The sequence below is a fragment of the Lissotriton vulgaris genome, chromosome 12 (assembly GCF_964263255.1).
Source record: "Lissotriton vulgaris chromosome 12, aLisVul1.2, whole genome shotgun sequence".
Lineage (NCBI taxonomy): Eukaryota > Metazoa > Chordata > Amphibia > Caudata > Salamandridae > Lissotriton > Lissotriton vulgaris.
In genome coordinates this window covers 717,745,024-717,762,721 of record NC_141700.1, presented here as the reverse complement: position 1 = coordinate 717,762,721, position 17,698 = coordinate 717,745,024, and the positions used below count along the sequence as shown (strand labels likewise).

Here is a 17,698-nt window from a genome sequence, read left to right as displayed (position 1 = left end):
CATTTACAGAGTAAGGGGACCTGCAGAGACCATCTCACCTTTGCGAATGTCAACGAAAGCTTGTTCTGGAATAAGCAGTGGTCCATGGGACCCACTGCAAACTTTTGAACTTTTCAAAAAATAAAACTTAGTTTAAAATGCACACCAGTTTCTTTTGAGGAAAACAGACTGCCTAAAGACCATTTACTTTATGTATAGGTGAGCATTAACTTAGCAGGCGTTAATCTCTGCAGGAGACACAAACTATTATACAGTTAAACTATAAACACATGCTGAATAAATTGGATAAACTCTTACTTTCTTTGTAGTAAGAGGTAGAGCTTGATCTCTTTTGATTTGGAAATTGTTCCATGTGCTACTGCATCCATTGACTCCTCCATTGTTTTCACCCTCAGTTATGTGTCTGGTATTGTGAACTGCTACTATAAGACTGACGAGAGCATCCAGAAGGACCAAGAGCTTCAAGCATGGGTGGGGGAGATCTTCAAAGAAGGCTTCCTGGAGAGAAAATCCTCTGGTATGATTCCTTGAATTTGTTGACAAGTGTTTTTGTTCATCCTCCCCATTCACATTCTTCGCCCTGATTATGGTTTGATAGCAGAACCACAAAACATTGAGATGGATTGTAAGTTCAGGTTTATGAACTTTTATGCTTGAAGTGCCATCCAAATTGAAGAAACTAAGTTTTTAGCACGGTTTTGAATTCCCTTTGTGCCCTGCTATTTTTTTTTATTCCAACAAAAATGCTAATTTAGGTTTCAGAACTCATTCTGATCTATATTTAGGGCTCCATGTGTTCCCTTTTTACGGATTTTTACAGATAAATACAGGCCGAAAGTTATTTATTTTCCAGTCTGTATTTATTTTTAAATGCAGAATATGGAAAATAGGTCGTCTTTGGGTGTTTTTTTTCTTCTTCTACAGTCAATCAGGAGTGACCGATCAGTAGGAGTACAGATTGAGAGGTAGGGGAGATCGAAAAAGAAAATAGATTTCCCAATTAAGTGCAGATCTACAGTTATTAATGCTATTCTACAATGCAAGTGTTTTCAGATAACGCTATTGCAATGTATACTGCTGAAACCATTTGGACATTCAAATGAAAGTGTAATTTTACCAATCAAATGTGGAAAAATATTCATTGCAGCTTTATTTAGAAAACCTAAAATAAAAATGGATTAATACAGAAAATTAGCAAATAATAAATAAGGATAAAATGACGGAAATGTTGAAAAAATAGTACCATAAAACCAGGAGCCCTATCTATAATTCTGTGCCAATTTTCAATGTACAACAACTCGGAAAACACTATTGGCAATAACATTAGATTGTAGCACTTTATTAAATCTGTATAAACATTGTCAAAATTAAATACCCTGCATACACCATTTCAATTTTACAACTGCAGGCCTACCGTCTCCTGGCACATGCGGCACAAGATCTGACTTCGGTAAATGTGTTATTAGTCTTCATAAAATGTTTTCTCATTCTTTCAGGAGTTCCATCTTCGCTACAGACCCTCCCTGAATTGATCAAGTATCTGACAATGGTGATTTTCACAAGTTCTGCTCAGCATGCAGCTGTCAACAGTGCGCAGGTAATTGTGAATCTGCTTCTAGTACTGTAGGTAGTGGGTAAAAATGACCAAGGGGATGTAAGAGGCTAGAAAACTGTGTACCATATAAATCTTAAAGGTTTGTGAGAGCAAACAATAGCAGGGTACAAGGCCATCAGTAGAGCATTGAGTTTGTGACATTAGAAGTTGAGCCGAGAGGTCCAGAGGCTTATCGGAAGTTATTGCTCTAGATGGGGAGGTTCAGGGTTTCCTAGAACAAAGTCTTCACTAATGTGCCTAGTGAACCTTTGGACAGCTGGAGCACAAATCTGAGTGGAGACCACTGGGACAGACTTTACTCATGGCAAGTCATTGCGAGGGTGTTTTTCCCCATTGCACCCTAGCAACAAGGCCCTGTTTTGAAAGATGGTACACTACCAGCTGAGAGAGAATGCCTCAAATGGGAGACTGAATATTCAGATATTTTTGGAAATACCGCTTGGTCTGGAAATACTTGTATATAAACACTAGCTGACATTCTGACTCCTGAGAAGTACTTAACTTTTCCAACCTGCCCTCTAACGATGATATGCTCCCTAGAAAGCGAAATCTTTTTTTCTTATAAAGCACTGTGACAATCCTAGGTCTATAGGCACTATATAAATCTACTTAAAATGACAAGTATTAACTGTTCTTTTTTTTTTTTTGGGGCTTGTGCCACTGTAGTTTGATTTCCTTGGCTGGATGCCGAACAGTCCCGGCACAATGCGCCAACCTCCTCCCAAGACCAAAGGCACAGCAACCCTGGAAAGTGTCCTTGAGATCTTGCCAGAGGTGGGCACTACTACCGCCTTAATGGTGACTGTCCGGCTCCTGAGTACCGAGCCTGGTGACATGGTAAGCAAACTATTCTCTCCTTGAGTATTTTAGTAATCTCAAGTTGTGGGTAAACAGTACCTCTTTGTGACTTATTTACTCTGCCCTGCCAAATGCCACAGATTAGGCAATATACTAATGCATTTGAACAGTATCTGTGCATTACGGCTGTTGGAAAACGAAGAGGATTTGGTCAAATGGGTATTTAAGACTAAACTCCCCAACTTACAGATTTCGTCCTCTAGAATTTCTGATGGCTCTTAACAGGTTAATGGACCTTGGCCACTGCGTTCAGAATTGAAGCTCAAACAGAACGTACATGTCAAGTATATCAACTGTCAAGTTCTTTATTTTGAGTCCATGATGAGGTATGAGTAGTTTTTAAGATTGTTTTTTCTTATTCAAGTTTAGGTTTCTGATACTTCATTAGTCCAATATCAATCATGTTACAGAGTTGATAATAGAAAAATATAGTTAGTGCAGATCATATAATGTGCATACAGCGTGTTCCATAAAGGAAATGATCCCTATTCTAGGTGATGGGGCGCAAATGATGTCTGTCAGAACCCATGAAGAGCTACAAAATAAAGGCAAGCGTGAGATTAGCATGCAGCTAAAATCAATAATACCAGAATTCCCTTTAAAGGGAGAATTAAGCAAATATGCTTAGGCAAAGCCAATTTAGTCAAGTCATAAAGCTTGGGTTTCAATAAATGATAAAAGAACACAGCCTGTCATTTACAGTTGTGAGTCTGATCTGCCTACCATAGTACTAAATCTCTCAAGCTCTGACTGATTTGCCCTCCTCCCAGCTGATCTGCCACCTTTCTCCTCTCGTACTAAAGCTCTACTGAGCTCATCCCAGCTGATCTGCTTCCTTTCCGAATCTCTGCTGTGATAAAGCAATCTGAATCCAAGTCCAAAGCAATCTGAATCCAAGTCCAAATCTCTCAATCTGCAGCTCTTCTGAATCTGAAGCTCCTAAACGAAGTACGCATTTTTAAAGCAGGAATTCAAAGTTGCAACATGTGGCATGTTCTGTTTCCATTAAATGGAAATTCAGCATTCTTCAAATGGCACATCTTCCCCTTCCTGCGGTCCACATGCCATCCACCATCCGAGCAGGCTATCTTCTTTGTTCCCACACTTTGATTCTTAATTTCTTAACCTTCTGATAAAGCAACTGTTTTAACTTAACACACCATCTGTAAGCTGCAAAGAAAGCATATTGGCAGGAAGTCATTAAACAATATATGGTTAGTGCATTTTGAAATAAGTGTGCTTTCTGTCCTCTATGGCAAATAAATTAGGCTTTAATTCGGTTATGAATATTTTCAAGGATACCCACACCTACCACAAGCCACCCCGAAACGCACACACGGCCCCTTCACCTACGGAACTTCAGCTACACCAGCCTGAGAACCGATGAACCACCAGCCAAACAAGACCCCAACCACCTCCAATGCATCCTACTGAATACTCGCTCCGCACGCAAACACTCAATCGAGCTCTGGGACCTGCTCGACACAATCTATCCGGACGTCGCCTTCCTGACAGACTTGGATGAATGACTCCGCCGCACCAGACATCGTCATAGCCATCCCAGACGGATACAAGATCACCCGCAGAGACTGCACCAACAGAGTCTGAGGAGGAATCGCCATCGTCCACAAGAACAGCATCAAGGTCTTGACTAGCACCGACTAACGCATGCATTTCCAGATCCACATCACCCACAGACACACTGGTCTACCGACCGCCCGGACCACACCCCAGTTCAGCGATTACATCACCGACTTCATCAGCACGCACGCCCTGACTTCCACCGACTACATCCTCCTCGGAGACCTGTACTTTCACCTTGATAACGACCGCAACACCACAACCTTGACTGAACCTTGTGAACCTCAGACCGAGGCAACTCATCACCATGCCCACCCACTCCGCTGGCCACACGCACGACCCCATCTTCTCCTCAAACTCCTACGTCTCCTTCACCCACACCACTAATCTCCCCTGGACCAACCACCGCTAAATCCACTTCACCTTCCAGAAATCCACCACTCACCCGGCACCCAACAGGTCCCCCGCCACTGCTGGAGCAAAATCACCAAAGATCAACTTCATGCAAACCTCACTCTTGGCCCACCCACCGAACCCTCCGACGCTGCCCTCTGCCTCAGACGCTGGATCGAGGATTGCACCAACACCCTCGCCCGCTTAAGAACCCCACACAGACTCCAGCAAGAGAGCCAGCTCATTCCCCCCCAGAACTCCTAGCCTCCAAGCAAGCCTGCTGGAAGCTAGAGAAGTAACAGCGCAGCGAATAGACCCCGGACAGCCTCACAGCACAGGATGCCATCTGCAACCACCACCGCCACCTCATTAAGGCTGCCAAGAGGATCACCTTCAAAGACCGCCTCGACGACAATGCACACAACAGCAAGGAGCTTGTGAAGGAACTCTCCAACTCCAGCTCTAACGACATCCAGCCGTCACAAGCCCTGTGCGACTCCCTCGCCACTTTCTTCCACCGAGATAGCAGACATCCACGACCGCTTCAACACCCAGACCGCCCCAACCTACAGCAACACAACAGACTCTCCTCACATCATAGACTACGACCCCCTGCTAGCCTGGGGCAGCGTGATCATTGATGACCCCATCAAGACCATGAGCACAATCCACTCCGACTCTCCGTCCTACCTACTCCCTACCTACTCCCACACCACGTCTTCAAAAAAGCAAGCCGCTCCATCGCACCCCACCTGCGCAATGTCCTCCACCTCGAGACCGTGTCCTTCCCAGAAAGCTGGAAACACGCCGAGATCAATGCTCTGCTCAAAAAACCCAAGGCAGACCCAAGAGACCTCGAACTTCCGGCCCATCTCTCTGCTCCCGTTCCTGGCCAAGGTCATTGAGAAGATCAGCATCAACAAACAGCTAGCCCAATAACTCGAAGAAAACAGAATCCTGGACCCTTCTCAGTCAGGGTTCCACAGCCACCACAGCACCGAGACCGCAGTCTTCCTCCTAGACCTCTCCGCTGCCTTTGACAGTCTGCCACCACACACTACGCGCACGACTCCACGCTGCAGGAATCCAAGACCAGGCTCTGGAATGGACCACATCCTTCCTCTCAGGCAGAACCATGAGCATCCGCCCCACCCCCTTCCAATCCGAAGCATCTGAGATCTGCGGCGTACCCAGGGCTCCTCCCTCAGCCCGACACTGTTCAACATCTACATGGCCCCACTTGCACACGTTGCCCGACAGCATGACCTCAACATAATCTCCTACGCCAACGACACCCAGCAGATCTTCTCCCCCACTAAGGACCCCTCCACCACCACCAAAGCCAACCTCCACGAAGGAATGAGGGCCAGTCTTCTGAAACTGAACTCTGACAAGACTGAGGTCCTCATCCTCTGCTTCAGCCTGGGACGACTCCTGGTGGCTGACTGCACTAGGGACAACCCAGACACCCACAGACCACGCACGCAACCTGGGAATCATCCTAGACTCCAAGCTCACAATGACCAAGCAAATCAACGCAGTCTCCTCCTCCTGCATCAACACCCTCCGCTAAGTATGGGCGGAAAATTAATTCCGCTCGCGGACTTTGCGTATTTTTGGCAATTTCGCGAATCCCGCGAAATTGCCCAAAAATCCGCAGTTGGCGAATTTTTTTTCTTGTTCGCGCTTCAAAAATACAATCTTGCGTGCGCGGTATTGACTTACCATGATTCTGCGTTCGCTGGGTAGTTTTGCTTCCTGTTCGCGTGCGCTGCAAGATCTTGGTAGCTGGCCGAGTGTCGCCGTAATCACGTCATTGCGACCTGAAAGCGGAAAAAGGCATCGCGAGCATGCTAGTTAAGTGGAAACTTAAGAGCTGATTTGCATATCGCCATTGTCTAACCCAGGGTGGTGTGGAGTGCAAAAAAACGATGGATTTGGGCCCAGATCTTTGGACTGGGGTGAATGTGTGACATTGATCCACATTCTGTCCATCACCTGTTTTGTTTGTAGTTAAGTGGAAACAACATGTTCGCGACCGCATGTGAAAGTTCTCGTTCCCGAACTGGTAAAAATCGAGCGAACTCGCAAAAAACAATTTCGCAAGCTGGTGGAATTTGGTGGATTTTTGCAAATCGTGATTACGAACTCGCGTATCGCGAATTCGCAGATTCCGCTCATGCTTACCCTCCGCATGATCTACAAATGGATCCCAATGGACACAAAGGCAGTCACCCAAGTCCTTGTCAGCAGCAGACTCTACTACGGAGACGCCCTCTACGCGGGAGCCCAGAATAAACTCCTCAAACTACAACGCATCTAAAACTCCTCGGCACGACTGATCCTCGACATACCACGCCACAGCCACATCACCCCCAACCTGAGAAACCAGCATTGGCTCCCCGTCAACCAGAGGATATCCTTCAAGCTCCTCATCCATGCACACAAAGCACTCCACAAGACAGGCCCTGCCTACCTCAACAGTTGACTCTCCTTCTACATCCCCAACCGCCAGATACGATCCACCGACCTCATTTGCCACCCTTCCGCGCATGCGAAGAACTACCACCGGCAGGAGATCCTTCTCCCACCTCGCTGCCAAAACATGGAACACTCTACCGCTGAGCCTACGATAGACCCAAGACCTGCTGACCTTCTGGTGAATACTCCAGACCTGGCTCTTTGATCAGTAGCAGCCCCCCCCCCCCCCGCTCCTCGAGACCCTCACAGGTATGTAGTGCGCTTTACAAATGTTTGATCTATTAAATGCTGTACTTTTTATGAAGCGTCTTTATTTTTCAAACGCAAGGCACAATCTACTGTTATCTGGAAGGTGAACTTCTTTGAGCAAGCTGCATTTCTACCAACCATTAATTCTAGTTAGCTGTTACTGTTTTCTGCACTTCTAAATGTCCTGTTAATGTAATGCAAACTGTGCGTTGATGCTGCACAAGTTTAACAATTATTGTAAATTTAAAAACCACAGACCATCTAAGCTAGTCCCATTAACTCTAAATTATAGATGTGCATATTTTAGCTTTCTAAAGAACGTGATTCTATTAAAGGGATAGGGTCTTGTTAAAAGCTTTTGAATTTCAAAACCTCATGATTTCAGCACCAAATGTCTGCGTGCCATGTTTAAATTCCAAGGCAAAGTAGTCCTTCTAATCCGTTATGCAAGTGTTTTTTTTTTTCTTTTAAGTTCTTTTCCACCCTGCAAACTCACAAGATCGTCAAACAATCTAAAACTTCTGACTTCAATGCCAACATTCTAATGCCGACCGGGCATCTATGTCTGCAATCAGTAAAATAAAGAAGTGAGGTTTGGGCTGGCCTGTAGGCGAGATACTCTCCTGGTTACCGAGGAGGTCGCCCCGTTGGACTGTAGTGTTTTCTGTTGGTCCTCGAAGGGCTTGGCTGGCTTGGCTAGAGTCTCTCCCGTGATAGAATTGGTTTAAACCAGAGGGTAACCCCGTGCCTCGTGCAGTGCACAGCCTTTCCACCCAAGGCATCAGTGCCTAGCACTGCTCCACTAAGAGGGGTAAGTGGACAGCAGTGAAGCCAAAGCACCAGATCGATGCAGAGACCTTTTAAGCCATGGGCTAAGTGCACTCGGGCCCAGAGCCCCAGCCTTCCAAGAGCCCCCTGTAGAGCAAGCTCGGTTCTGCAGGGAGTCGTGCCACCATGATTTTGGATTTTAAAAATATATGGTGAAGGATTATTCACTTTCCTTTTTTGAATTTTTTATTGTGGGGTATGTGTGAGTATTACTGACATTTTACAGAGAAATGTGGTGGTTGTTCCAGAGAATAACCAAAGGAGAGAGTGGGAAGAGAGGCTCAATTCACTTCCCTGATCACAAGTGCGCCTGTGCACGGTCAGTGGCATGGCCAGAGGGCATGAAAGAGCAGAAATCGCATCATAAATTCAAAGCTTTTCCAAACCGGGACCCTGAAAATGCGTTTGGCACTGGGCCCCCAAAATCCTTACGATGTCCCTGGGCCCATGTACCCTGCGTGAGTTAAAACCTACTGTGAAACATACTGGCCACTGTAATGCACTAAGAAGTAGTGGAAACACCCCCACCTTCTTGACCATGTGTTCAGTGTAGAATGTGAAGCAAAAAAAAAATCTAATTCCCAGACAGGCAGTCGCCGACTCGCTTGTGGCCAGTCAGTGTGGCCAACCAGCATCGAGGATTGCTTGCTCTCTGAAGGATCCTTGTGCCCTCTCCTTCCCAGTAATAGTGGCAATTGTGAGCTGCAAGTGTGCAGGTGCTTTTTGCTACTTATGAGTGGGTGTTTCCCCACAAAAGGCGTGTACTTTGGTTTACTTGCTCATCTTCTGAACATCTCTGCTGCTTTTAGTGAAAGGCCTCTGTCAGTGGAGACCTTCTCACACGGAGCACTGCTCAGTTGTGCATTTTATAATGTTTAATGCCTCATTCCTGCTTTAGGCCTACCTCCTTTTTAATCCTATTTATAAAAGCAGAACTTGATCTGGAATCTGAGGAAGTGTCCTCATTGTGGCTACTCTTCCAAGAATAGGGTTTTGACCACTCATTTACTGACAAATTGCCGCAGCAGCTACATTAACCCTGTGAGTTATCTATCTGCGAATGAATGGCTGATTGAAATACTAAAGTCAAGTGATGGAATTAGGTCCATATGTATCATCAACCTGATTTGCGATTCTGAAATAGCAATTTTTTTTTTTTTGAAATCGCGATTTCAGAATCGCAAATTGGGATGCATGTACAAATTCGCATTTTTTTTGCGAATTCTTAGTATTCCTTAATTGCGATTAGCAAATTGCGAATCTCTATACTTTCCCATTCATTTTTATGGGCCGGGAGGCCCATAGGAATGAATGGAAAGTTATTCTCAATTTGGGATTCGCAATTTGAGAATCAAATTGAGGAGAATTTCAAGGGTGCAGGGGTGTCCAAAGGACACCCTGTTACCCATTAAATAAGCATGGGTGCACATTTTGCGATTCCTTAAATGCAATTGCAAAATAAGGATTCGCAATTTTTGTGATTCCCTGTTTTGCACCAGATTTTCCTTTATACATACCACTTGGCAAATTCGCAAACGCTGAAATTCTGCAAATTTTGGCGAATGTGAATTTGCTTCATACATATGGCCCTTAGACACTTGTGCCCACTGCTTCTTAGTGTGGCAACAAAGAACTGTTGCCAGATCTTTGAGCCTGGGCTGGTGTGAGCCTGTGTGCTGAGGGGTGCTCCTGCCATCCCTGAACAGCGCTGGCGCCCAGTCATCCAGCAGCTGCTGTAATGGAGAATTGCTCTTGTCAAGATCAATCCTGAGAAAGTAAAATGAAGTTATAAATGTGGCATGCTCTCCCAGTTTTGGTTGACCCAAACGGAGGAGAGGCAGCCTTGCATATGTCAGTTTTTTAGAAGGCAAAGAGCAGCCATGGTGACTTTGCAAGTTTTAGCTTGAGTTATTGCAACTATCACGGAGTTTAGAACCCTTGGAACGCCCGGAATAGTAGATTCTTTTTATGGGTCACTGTCAACAGGGAAGTGTTGAGTACCCAAGGTGCTAGAAACTGCCCATCTGTGTGAACTCAAATGCGAAAGCTATATTTGCATTCACAAAGTGTGAGCATACAATGGAAAGTTAGAACTCTGCTTCAACAGTCTCCAACCGGTATGGTTCCTGACTACATGAATCCACAATAAATGATTTCATATCTTATGTGTTTAAACTTCAGATTTGCAAAATATGCATATTAAAATGAACATGAAGCCAGATTATTTTGCTATGAATATTTCATTTGTTTGTGTAGGTATAACAATGAGATCTTTGAGCTAGTCACATAATTACATTTGTTTGATCAGTAAGCTTTTCTTCCCAGGTTGCCCTCACGCTTTCACAACTTGAACTCGGTCAGAAAAAGGTCCCCAAAATAGGAACTTGCCAAAATATTAGGTGTGACCTTGCCCAGCACTCTCCGAAACCCAGACATCAGGAAATACATCTGTCCGGGGACTCAGAGGGTTAGCTGAACATGTCATGTTCACAAGCACCACAATAAAGATAGTGAGCTGGAACATGGGACGACTTCAGGGCTCAGCTCTGTTCATTCTTTTCATTGAGTTCTTGTATTTGAAGTTTTGCTGCTGTTATTATAAATGCAGAACTACATGTGTGCCTGGATTCAGAGAAAAAAAATGGAGCGATTAATTTCCAGTTTGTTGCTGAAACTTGTGCTGGGTGCTATTTGAGCGAGGGTCCTGGTGTGCACAAAACAGTTTTGGCAAGAGGGTCTGGGGCCACACTGTAAATCCCAATCTTTTGGCAAGGTCCAAAGAAAAATGTATCCCTATAGCCACGTATAAGTGTGATGTCTGGGGCTATAAGGATGTGAGTGACATCCTAGGGGCCGAGAACAAATCTATGCGCAAGCTTTTGGCAGTCCCATTCACCACCCCGGCGTTCATTCTACACGAGGAGCTGGGTGTGGGATATTTCACAGATCTGACAGCAGTAGCCCCACTGTTGCACTGGCTGAGAATCTGGGCCTGTCCTACCCCTACTTTAAATCAACTCATTATTGTGGATTGCACTGCACTTGAGGGGGCTTTACGCATTCCCTGGCTTAAATAAATCAAGGAACAGACTAAATGGCTTGGCTGTCCAAATTTGTATCTAAATCCCAAGCCCTTCTGCCCGTCAGCCATTAGAGATATTAAGCAGCAGTTCTTGGACAAATGGCAGAGGCTTAGGTAAGATAAGTAGCTAGCTAAGCCCGCGTGAGAAGGTTTGTCACACTGAGTTTGAGCCCACAGGTAGAACCATACCTATTTTTTAGTCACCAATGCTTATCAGTTTTGTGTTTACTAGATTCCGTTTGAACCTGGTCTCCTGGCTATTGACATTCCCTAAGGCTATACAAAACCTGGCATATTAAAGCCCTGGCCATGTGACAATTTCTCGGTGCAGGACACCATACATTTAATTTCTTTCTGTGACTATTATGACCACCTGCATAGAAAGTTTATACTTAAGTTGCTTAAACTGTCAATTTGTCCAAGTAAGGCCTGCATTATTATATCTTCAAACGCTATCTTCCCCCATGGTCTGCTTAAGGATTCAGAGCTTTTGAACTAGTGCCATTGGACACAGGAAGAGGTTGCCTTCGCATGAGCTAGTCTCTTTTGGCTGTATCCAGGGATCACTATGCGCCATCCCATACACCACAACATACCAATTGACCCAATGCTTCAGCATTATAGCACTTTATACACTGCATTCTTTGCTGTTTGCAAACTTAGCCTAGGAAATAACAGCGTGTCTTTTTATTGATTTGTATAGTTGATTTTAAGGGTAACAATGGGCTGGCAAGGGAAATGCGGGGTGCATCCGTATCCCCAGTATAATGATAGACTAAAGAAATGTGGACAAAACCGCTATGTTGGTATGGTACAATCACTATTGTGGTTAGTACATGGACCCACTAGGTTTCTTTAAAAGACCCCTCACATACCAACCTTGGTTGGTGTGATGCTTCATCATTGAAGTCCAAACCGGGTGGCCAAATGCCCCCCGGTTGTGCTACGACAATTAATTACAGCAGAGATGGTGTGTTGTGAATGAGTGATGTGACGTAAATTATACTTTAAAATATCTGAGAATCCTTGCCTGTAACCTTCATTAGTGGCGGCCCAGGATATGGTTAAAAAATGTGTAGCGCAAATAGTAGGAAACTGTTGTCCATAGTAGACTGTGAGTGGTCTACATGTTTCAGCTCGCGAGAGATTATGGAAGGGGCTTTCGTCGGGATCGGTAAGTGAGGCTAGTGAGTGGCAAAGTGGAAAGAGCAACGTGAAAAGTGAAATCTCTACACAGGCGCTAAGGTGTGTGGTCTAAAGTGTCAACATACTTACGGACACTTGTAAAAACACTAAAGGTTTTGGGCATCTGATTGAGGCTCGAGGGGTCTCATCCGATGTCCTAATTTGGTCCGTAAGTACGTTGACACTTAAGACCACACACCTTAGCGACTGGTCTACACATTCATCATCCCGTCCATCTTCCAGGTGGACTCCCCATCAGACATGGAGCTCTAGCAAGGTTCAGATCATGCACAAGATCTAGGCATTTTTCCAGATATACATCCTCCACTTCTACAGGAAGTTATTCACTGACCCTGTCCGGTTCTCCATCACCTTGCATTTCTCCAGTGGATGACACCACTACCTGGTAAGAGGAGCTGCAAAGCTCCAATACATAGATATAAGTTCCTACACCTTGGACGTCAGTTATGTTTGAGACACTTAACCACCACTCTGCATCAAGACCACGCCTTCCTTTATAGCCAGATCTCTTGAAGCCGGCAATGGAATTGTTTTTGACTTTGGCCTCCGTTGAGGCTACAGAAAAATATAGACCTCCTGAGCAGGATTCAATCTTCCTCCGCTCACACCCACCTCCAGACTCAGTGCGCATATTGGTGGCCAAAAAAACACCATGCAGCTACTCCTGCCTCCTATGTACCACCCAATGAAGAGAACAAAACAGCTGGACTCCGTAGGCTGCAAAGTCTGTAGCACAGCTGCATCCACCATGAAAGTGGCCAGTCCAGCTGCCCTCCTAGGCATGTATGATAGAGCATTCTGAGACTGTATTCAAAGGTTTGCAGATCTTCTCAGGGACAGACTGGAAGACTTCCTAGAAATAGTCAACAGCAGGCTCATGGCTTCCAATCAAGTCATTAGTGCCACAGCTGATTCTTCGTCGTTGGCACAAATAGAATTGTGGCATAGCCTCACAAAGGCATTCTTTGCTTCTTACAACTCTTAAACCAGAGTCTCAACAGTGCCTCCTCAATCTTCTATTCTTGGGTTCTACCCTCTTCGGCAGCCACACTGAGATGGCTAAGATCCACAGCAGCAACAACCTAAATAGCAGCAGCGAAGGAAGCCTAGAGTAAAGATCCACCCAACAGTATATTCAAGGGGTAAACCGACAACCGGTTCCAAGCCATGAATCTATCTCAAAAGACCCCCCCCCCCCTTATCTCTTCAGTTACCCGCTCCGGTAAGTCTCTGGGGTAGGGGGAGAGGGGAAACTAGGTCCAGACACTTATCCCACGAAGAGCCGAGCCAAAAGCTCATAGCCAGGAACCTAACAGGTGTACAAGATGTTCAGGCAGATGCCCTCAGCAGAGTTCTGCAACAAAACTACTAATGGGTCTTTCACAATGTCGTGCAAGCTGTAATCAGGCTGTGGGGAGCTCCTCACATCAACTTGTTTGCCACCGCAGAAAGCAAAAACTGCCAAGACTTTGCCTCGATACTTCCAAGCTGGGACTCTGGGGGAATGCCCAATGGAACCACTGGTCCAGCAGATTTCTCTACACTTTTACACCAATTCCACTGATCCTGTCCGCTCTCAAATTGTCCTATTCAAGAGATGGAAACATCTCCATAACCACATCATGGCCACAACCATGGTGGCTCATGGCCCTTAAACAGTCAGAGTATCCATGTCTCAAACTGCCATGCAGACCAGACCTGGTAACGAAGTTCAGAGGCAAGATGGTTGACCTCCATCCCTCCTCCTTGAATTTGGTGGCATGGCTTCTGAGTTAGTGCAGTATAGACACTTGAACCTACCACAACCCTGCATTCATGTCCTCAAGGAGAATAAACTGCTGTCAACACATTCAACATATGCCTTCAAGTGGAAGATATTTTGCATTTGGTGTTCTTAGAAGAATGTAGACCCTACAACTTGCCACAAAGATGTAATTCTTCCCTACCTTCTCCATTTGCCTTGCAATTCTCTTCCATAAAGGTTCACTTGGCAGCCCTTACTGCCTACTGAAAATGTCTTTCACAAACCTTTTTTTTTTTCTTCTCAAAATCCCTGTGATCAAGTATTTGGGTTGAAGGCGGTGTTGCCTCCCATTAGGCATCCTTTCCCTCCCTGGGAGTTTAACAGTCCTTTCACAACTCTTGCTGGATCCTTTTGAACCCATTCGTAAGTCTTCCCTGCAGCATCTCTCATCGAAAACTGCTTTCCTCATAGCCGTCACATCTCGTAGGGTTAGTGAAATCTAGGCATTATGTTCTCCAAACTTAACAGTTTTTCACTCTAACAAGGTAGCCATGAGGACTTCCCAAAATTGTTCATTAAAGTCATATCTGATTTTTATGTACGACTATTTCATTATCAACCCTCTTTCAGCATCCTTCATCCCTGGCTGAAAGAACGCATCATTCCCAGGAGGTGAGGAAGGTCAAAGTTTTATCTTGATAAGACATGTGACATGCGTAGATCAGACCAATTGTTTCTCAATTATGGCCTGGGTCTGCACGGGTTTAGTCACTTCCAAACAATCCATTTCCCGATGGATAGTGTCTTGCATATGGTTATGCTACCAAAAGGCCAACAAGATTGTCAGACCTAAATCCTATTCTACTAGGGGCCAAGCAGCTACTGCTGCTTTGAAGAAAATGTCGCTATAGTGGATATTTGTAAAGCAGCTACATGGAGTTCTGTTCACACACTCACCAAGCTTGGGTTTGGATGCATGAGCAGATGCTCCAGAAGGACGAGCATCATTTATTTGCTTAATTCTGTCCTATCGTCACTCCTGATTTGTTTTCCACCACTCTAGGTAGGTATTGGTTTGTTCTATTTACATGCTTACGACTATCAATTGAGTTCCCCTATGAGAAGGTATGGCTTCTTACCTGTAATCTGTTTTTTTGGGAGAATCTCCATTGAAGTCATAAGCAACCCTCTCAAGGTGGACATAACGGAGAACATTATCAGACTTGCCTATTACTGACACGATTCATCAAAGTACTGAGGCAACTGCCACCTGCTAGGCTTGATGGGATACTGGTGGTCTTTGGGTCCTTAGAGCTGGAGACTTTGTTTTGAACTCTCATAATTAGCAGCCTTAAGGGCTACACTGTCCTGCTATCCTTAATCTTCTACTTTTACAAAAATGGTTTGTGAAAGATTTAAGCTATTGAATATAACATTTTTACCTACAATTATAGATATATGGACACACTGACCCTTTTGTATACACCATCTGAAGAGTTTCACCACTGTAGCCTGTGTTTATAAGCTGCATAATATGTTCTTAAGTACTTGTACAGGCCTTACCGAACAAAGGCGACCGTATACACTTAGGATATTCTATGGAAAGGTGCTCTGGGATTCCTGCACATTAATGGGTCAGTGGTGTGAAAGTAAAGGACTGTATTTTTCTTGCATTAAACAAGTTGTATCCATGATGTGTGGAAACCCCAAGGTTTCTGGCGGGGTATGAGAAAGTACAGATGCCTTAAAGCCAATTCAACTCTACACAGGGATGTTGGTGCAGAGGTGAGAAGAAAGTAAAGGTTCTCAGTTTTTTTGTGGGGTGGAGAATTAAGATTCATGGGAACTATCCAACATCTGATCATAGAGAAGCAGTCTCTCCTAGGAAGATTGTATGAAACGATGGTTGCATAATTCTTGCAAAGGACACAGCAGCCACAGGAGATGTTGCGAAGGGAACTGGTTTATAGGGAGAATAACGCTGAGCCTAGGATAGACACTTGAGAAACCCAGAGTTGTCATGGGATCAGTGTTTATCTCTTGGAGTGAGTTCAAAGGTCAGAGGACCACTGAATAGTACAAAGAGGTGAGGGAGGAAAGAGAATCTGATTCCATGTTTAGGCTAGCCTGATCACTTAAAAGCAAGGAACATTGGTGAATGCTTTGTTTGTTGCTGCCCTACTCTGTTCTCTGTATGAACTAATTAATGTTTTTTTTTTTTTTTTATAGAGGCCTTTAGGCACATTCCCTGATGAACATTTTACAGAGGAAGAACCCAAACGGTGCATCAAAGCTTTCCAGGAACGCCTGTCCCAGATATCTGCAGAGATTGAAAGCAGAAACGCATCCCTGCCTCTCAAATACGATTACCTCAACCCCAAAGTGATTGAGAACAGCGTGTCCATTTAACAAACTAACCAACCAGCACGAGCATCCCACGCTCCACCCTAGTCAGTAAATTGCATCTTTTGGCCCAGATACCACTCTGTTCTGGATCCTGACCAGTCAAGTGTTGACATCTATGGACCTTGTACAGGGGTCACTTCAAGGGTTCCAGGGTTAGAGGTGCTGAAAACAGAAACAGACTGTTTTTGGGAATGTCAAGTGCAGAGAGAAGCTTTTACGGAAGGCAAGGCATTTACTTTCCAAACTAGATCTAATTGGCATATGGCATCTACTACACATCTGTCTCAGGAACTTAAAAGATTATGAAAACAGAGGTATCCCTGTTGCTCTGTAAGTTTTAGAAAACATGGATTCTCTGAGAAAGTGATGCATGTGATTGATGCATACCTTGAGTATACAAATATAGGCACACTGGTTAGCTGTTTGTTAAAGTGTTTAATAAACAAATTTTGCAAATTGGAGACCTGATCTTAAAATGCGTTCTTTTCTTTGAACTGTTAAGAAATGTGTACTTGTGCCCACTTTGCTTTACTGGTGTAACCCATTGATGGAGTAAATGTTTTCGGTCTGTAACGATTGAGGAGGTGAGAAACAGAAGAACAAAGACTAGATTCTGTAGGATGGAAGTTACACACCATGTGGAAATGGGGATCAGTCTTCACCTAATGTATGTTATCTTGGAAGGAGAAACCAGCGAGACCGGGGACCACACTCCCAGCATTCTTTGCAGTGCGAGAGCCACCAGCGATTTCCTGACTCACCTGGAGGTGCTTCTAAAGGGCCTTAGGCTCCCGCAGTAGGAGACTTGTGTGGGCCAAGGGCAGGCCCATCTGTGCATGTCAGAGACTGGAGGAGGCCGGGCAGGGCCGACCCCCTTGGTCATACTCCAGGGGCAACATCAACTGTTAGTACTGCAAAACGTGACTCTCTGGGATCAACTTGGAATATCTTTGACATCTCCCCTCGAGTCCTCTCTCCCCTCCCCCCTTGATTGGTCTGTTATTACAATGGGTAAATGAAGGCATCCATCAAAAGTATGGGCCCAGGAAGCACAAGGAAAATGCCGCAACATGCTGCAGAAAATTGTACCCAAGTGAAATTGATGAGCTTATAGAGGTCAAAGTCCTCCTAGCTCCTAAACTAAGTCCTCTTGGCTCAAATCACAAGGGGAAGGAAAGGTGCTACGAGGAACCGATCCACAAACTCTAAGACTATTGCATCTTACTTTGGGATCCTGCCAGGTTCAAACTCAGTT

General features: G+C 44.8%; 1 protein-coding gene across 1 annotated transcript in view; it reads left to right on the top strand.

Moving 5' to 3' along the window:
- The window catches only part of LOC147678109 (hydroperoxide isomerase ALOXE3-like), a 117,642-nt gene extending 100,629 nt beyond the window's left edge, over positions 1–17,013 (top strand). The window contains exons 11-14 of the mRNA XM_086945969.1: positions 396–517; positions 1,497–1,597; positions 2,282–2,452; positions 16,267–17,013. Coding sequence (XP_086802095.1) covers positions 396–517; positions 1,497–1,597; positions 2,282–2,452; positions 16,267–16,446 — 574 coding nt within the window. The 3' untranslated portion in view covers positions 16,447–17,013. The remainder of the gene's footprint in view (positions 1–395; positions 518–1,496; positions 1,598–2,281; positions 2,453–16,266) is intronic.
- Positions 17,014–17,698: the final 685 nt, after the last annotated feature.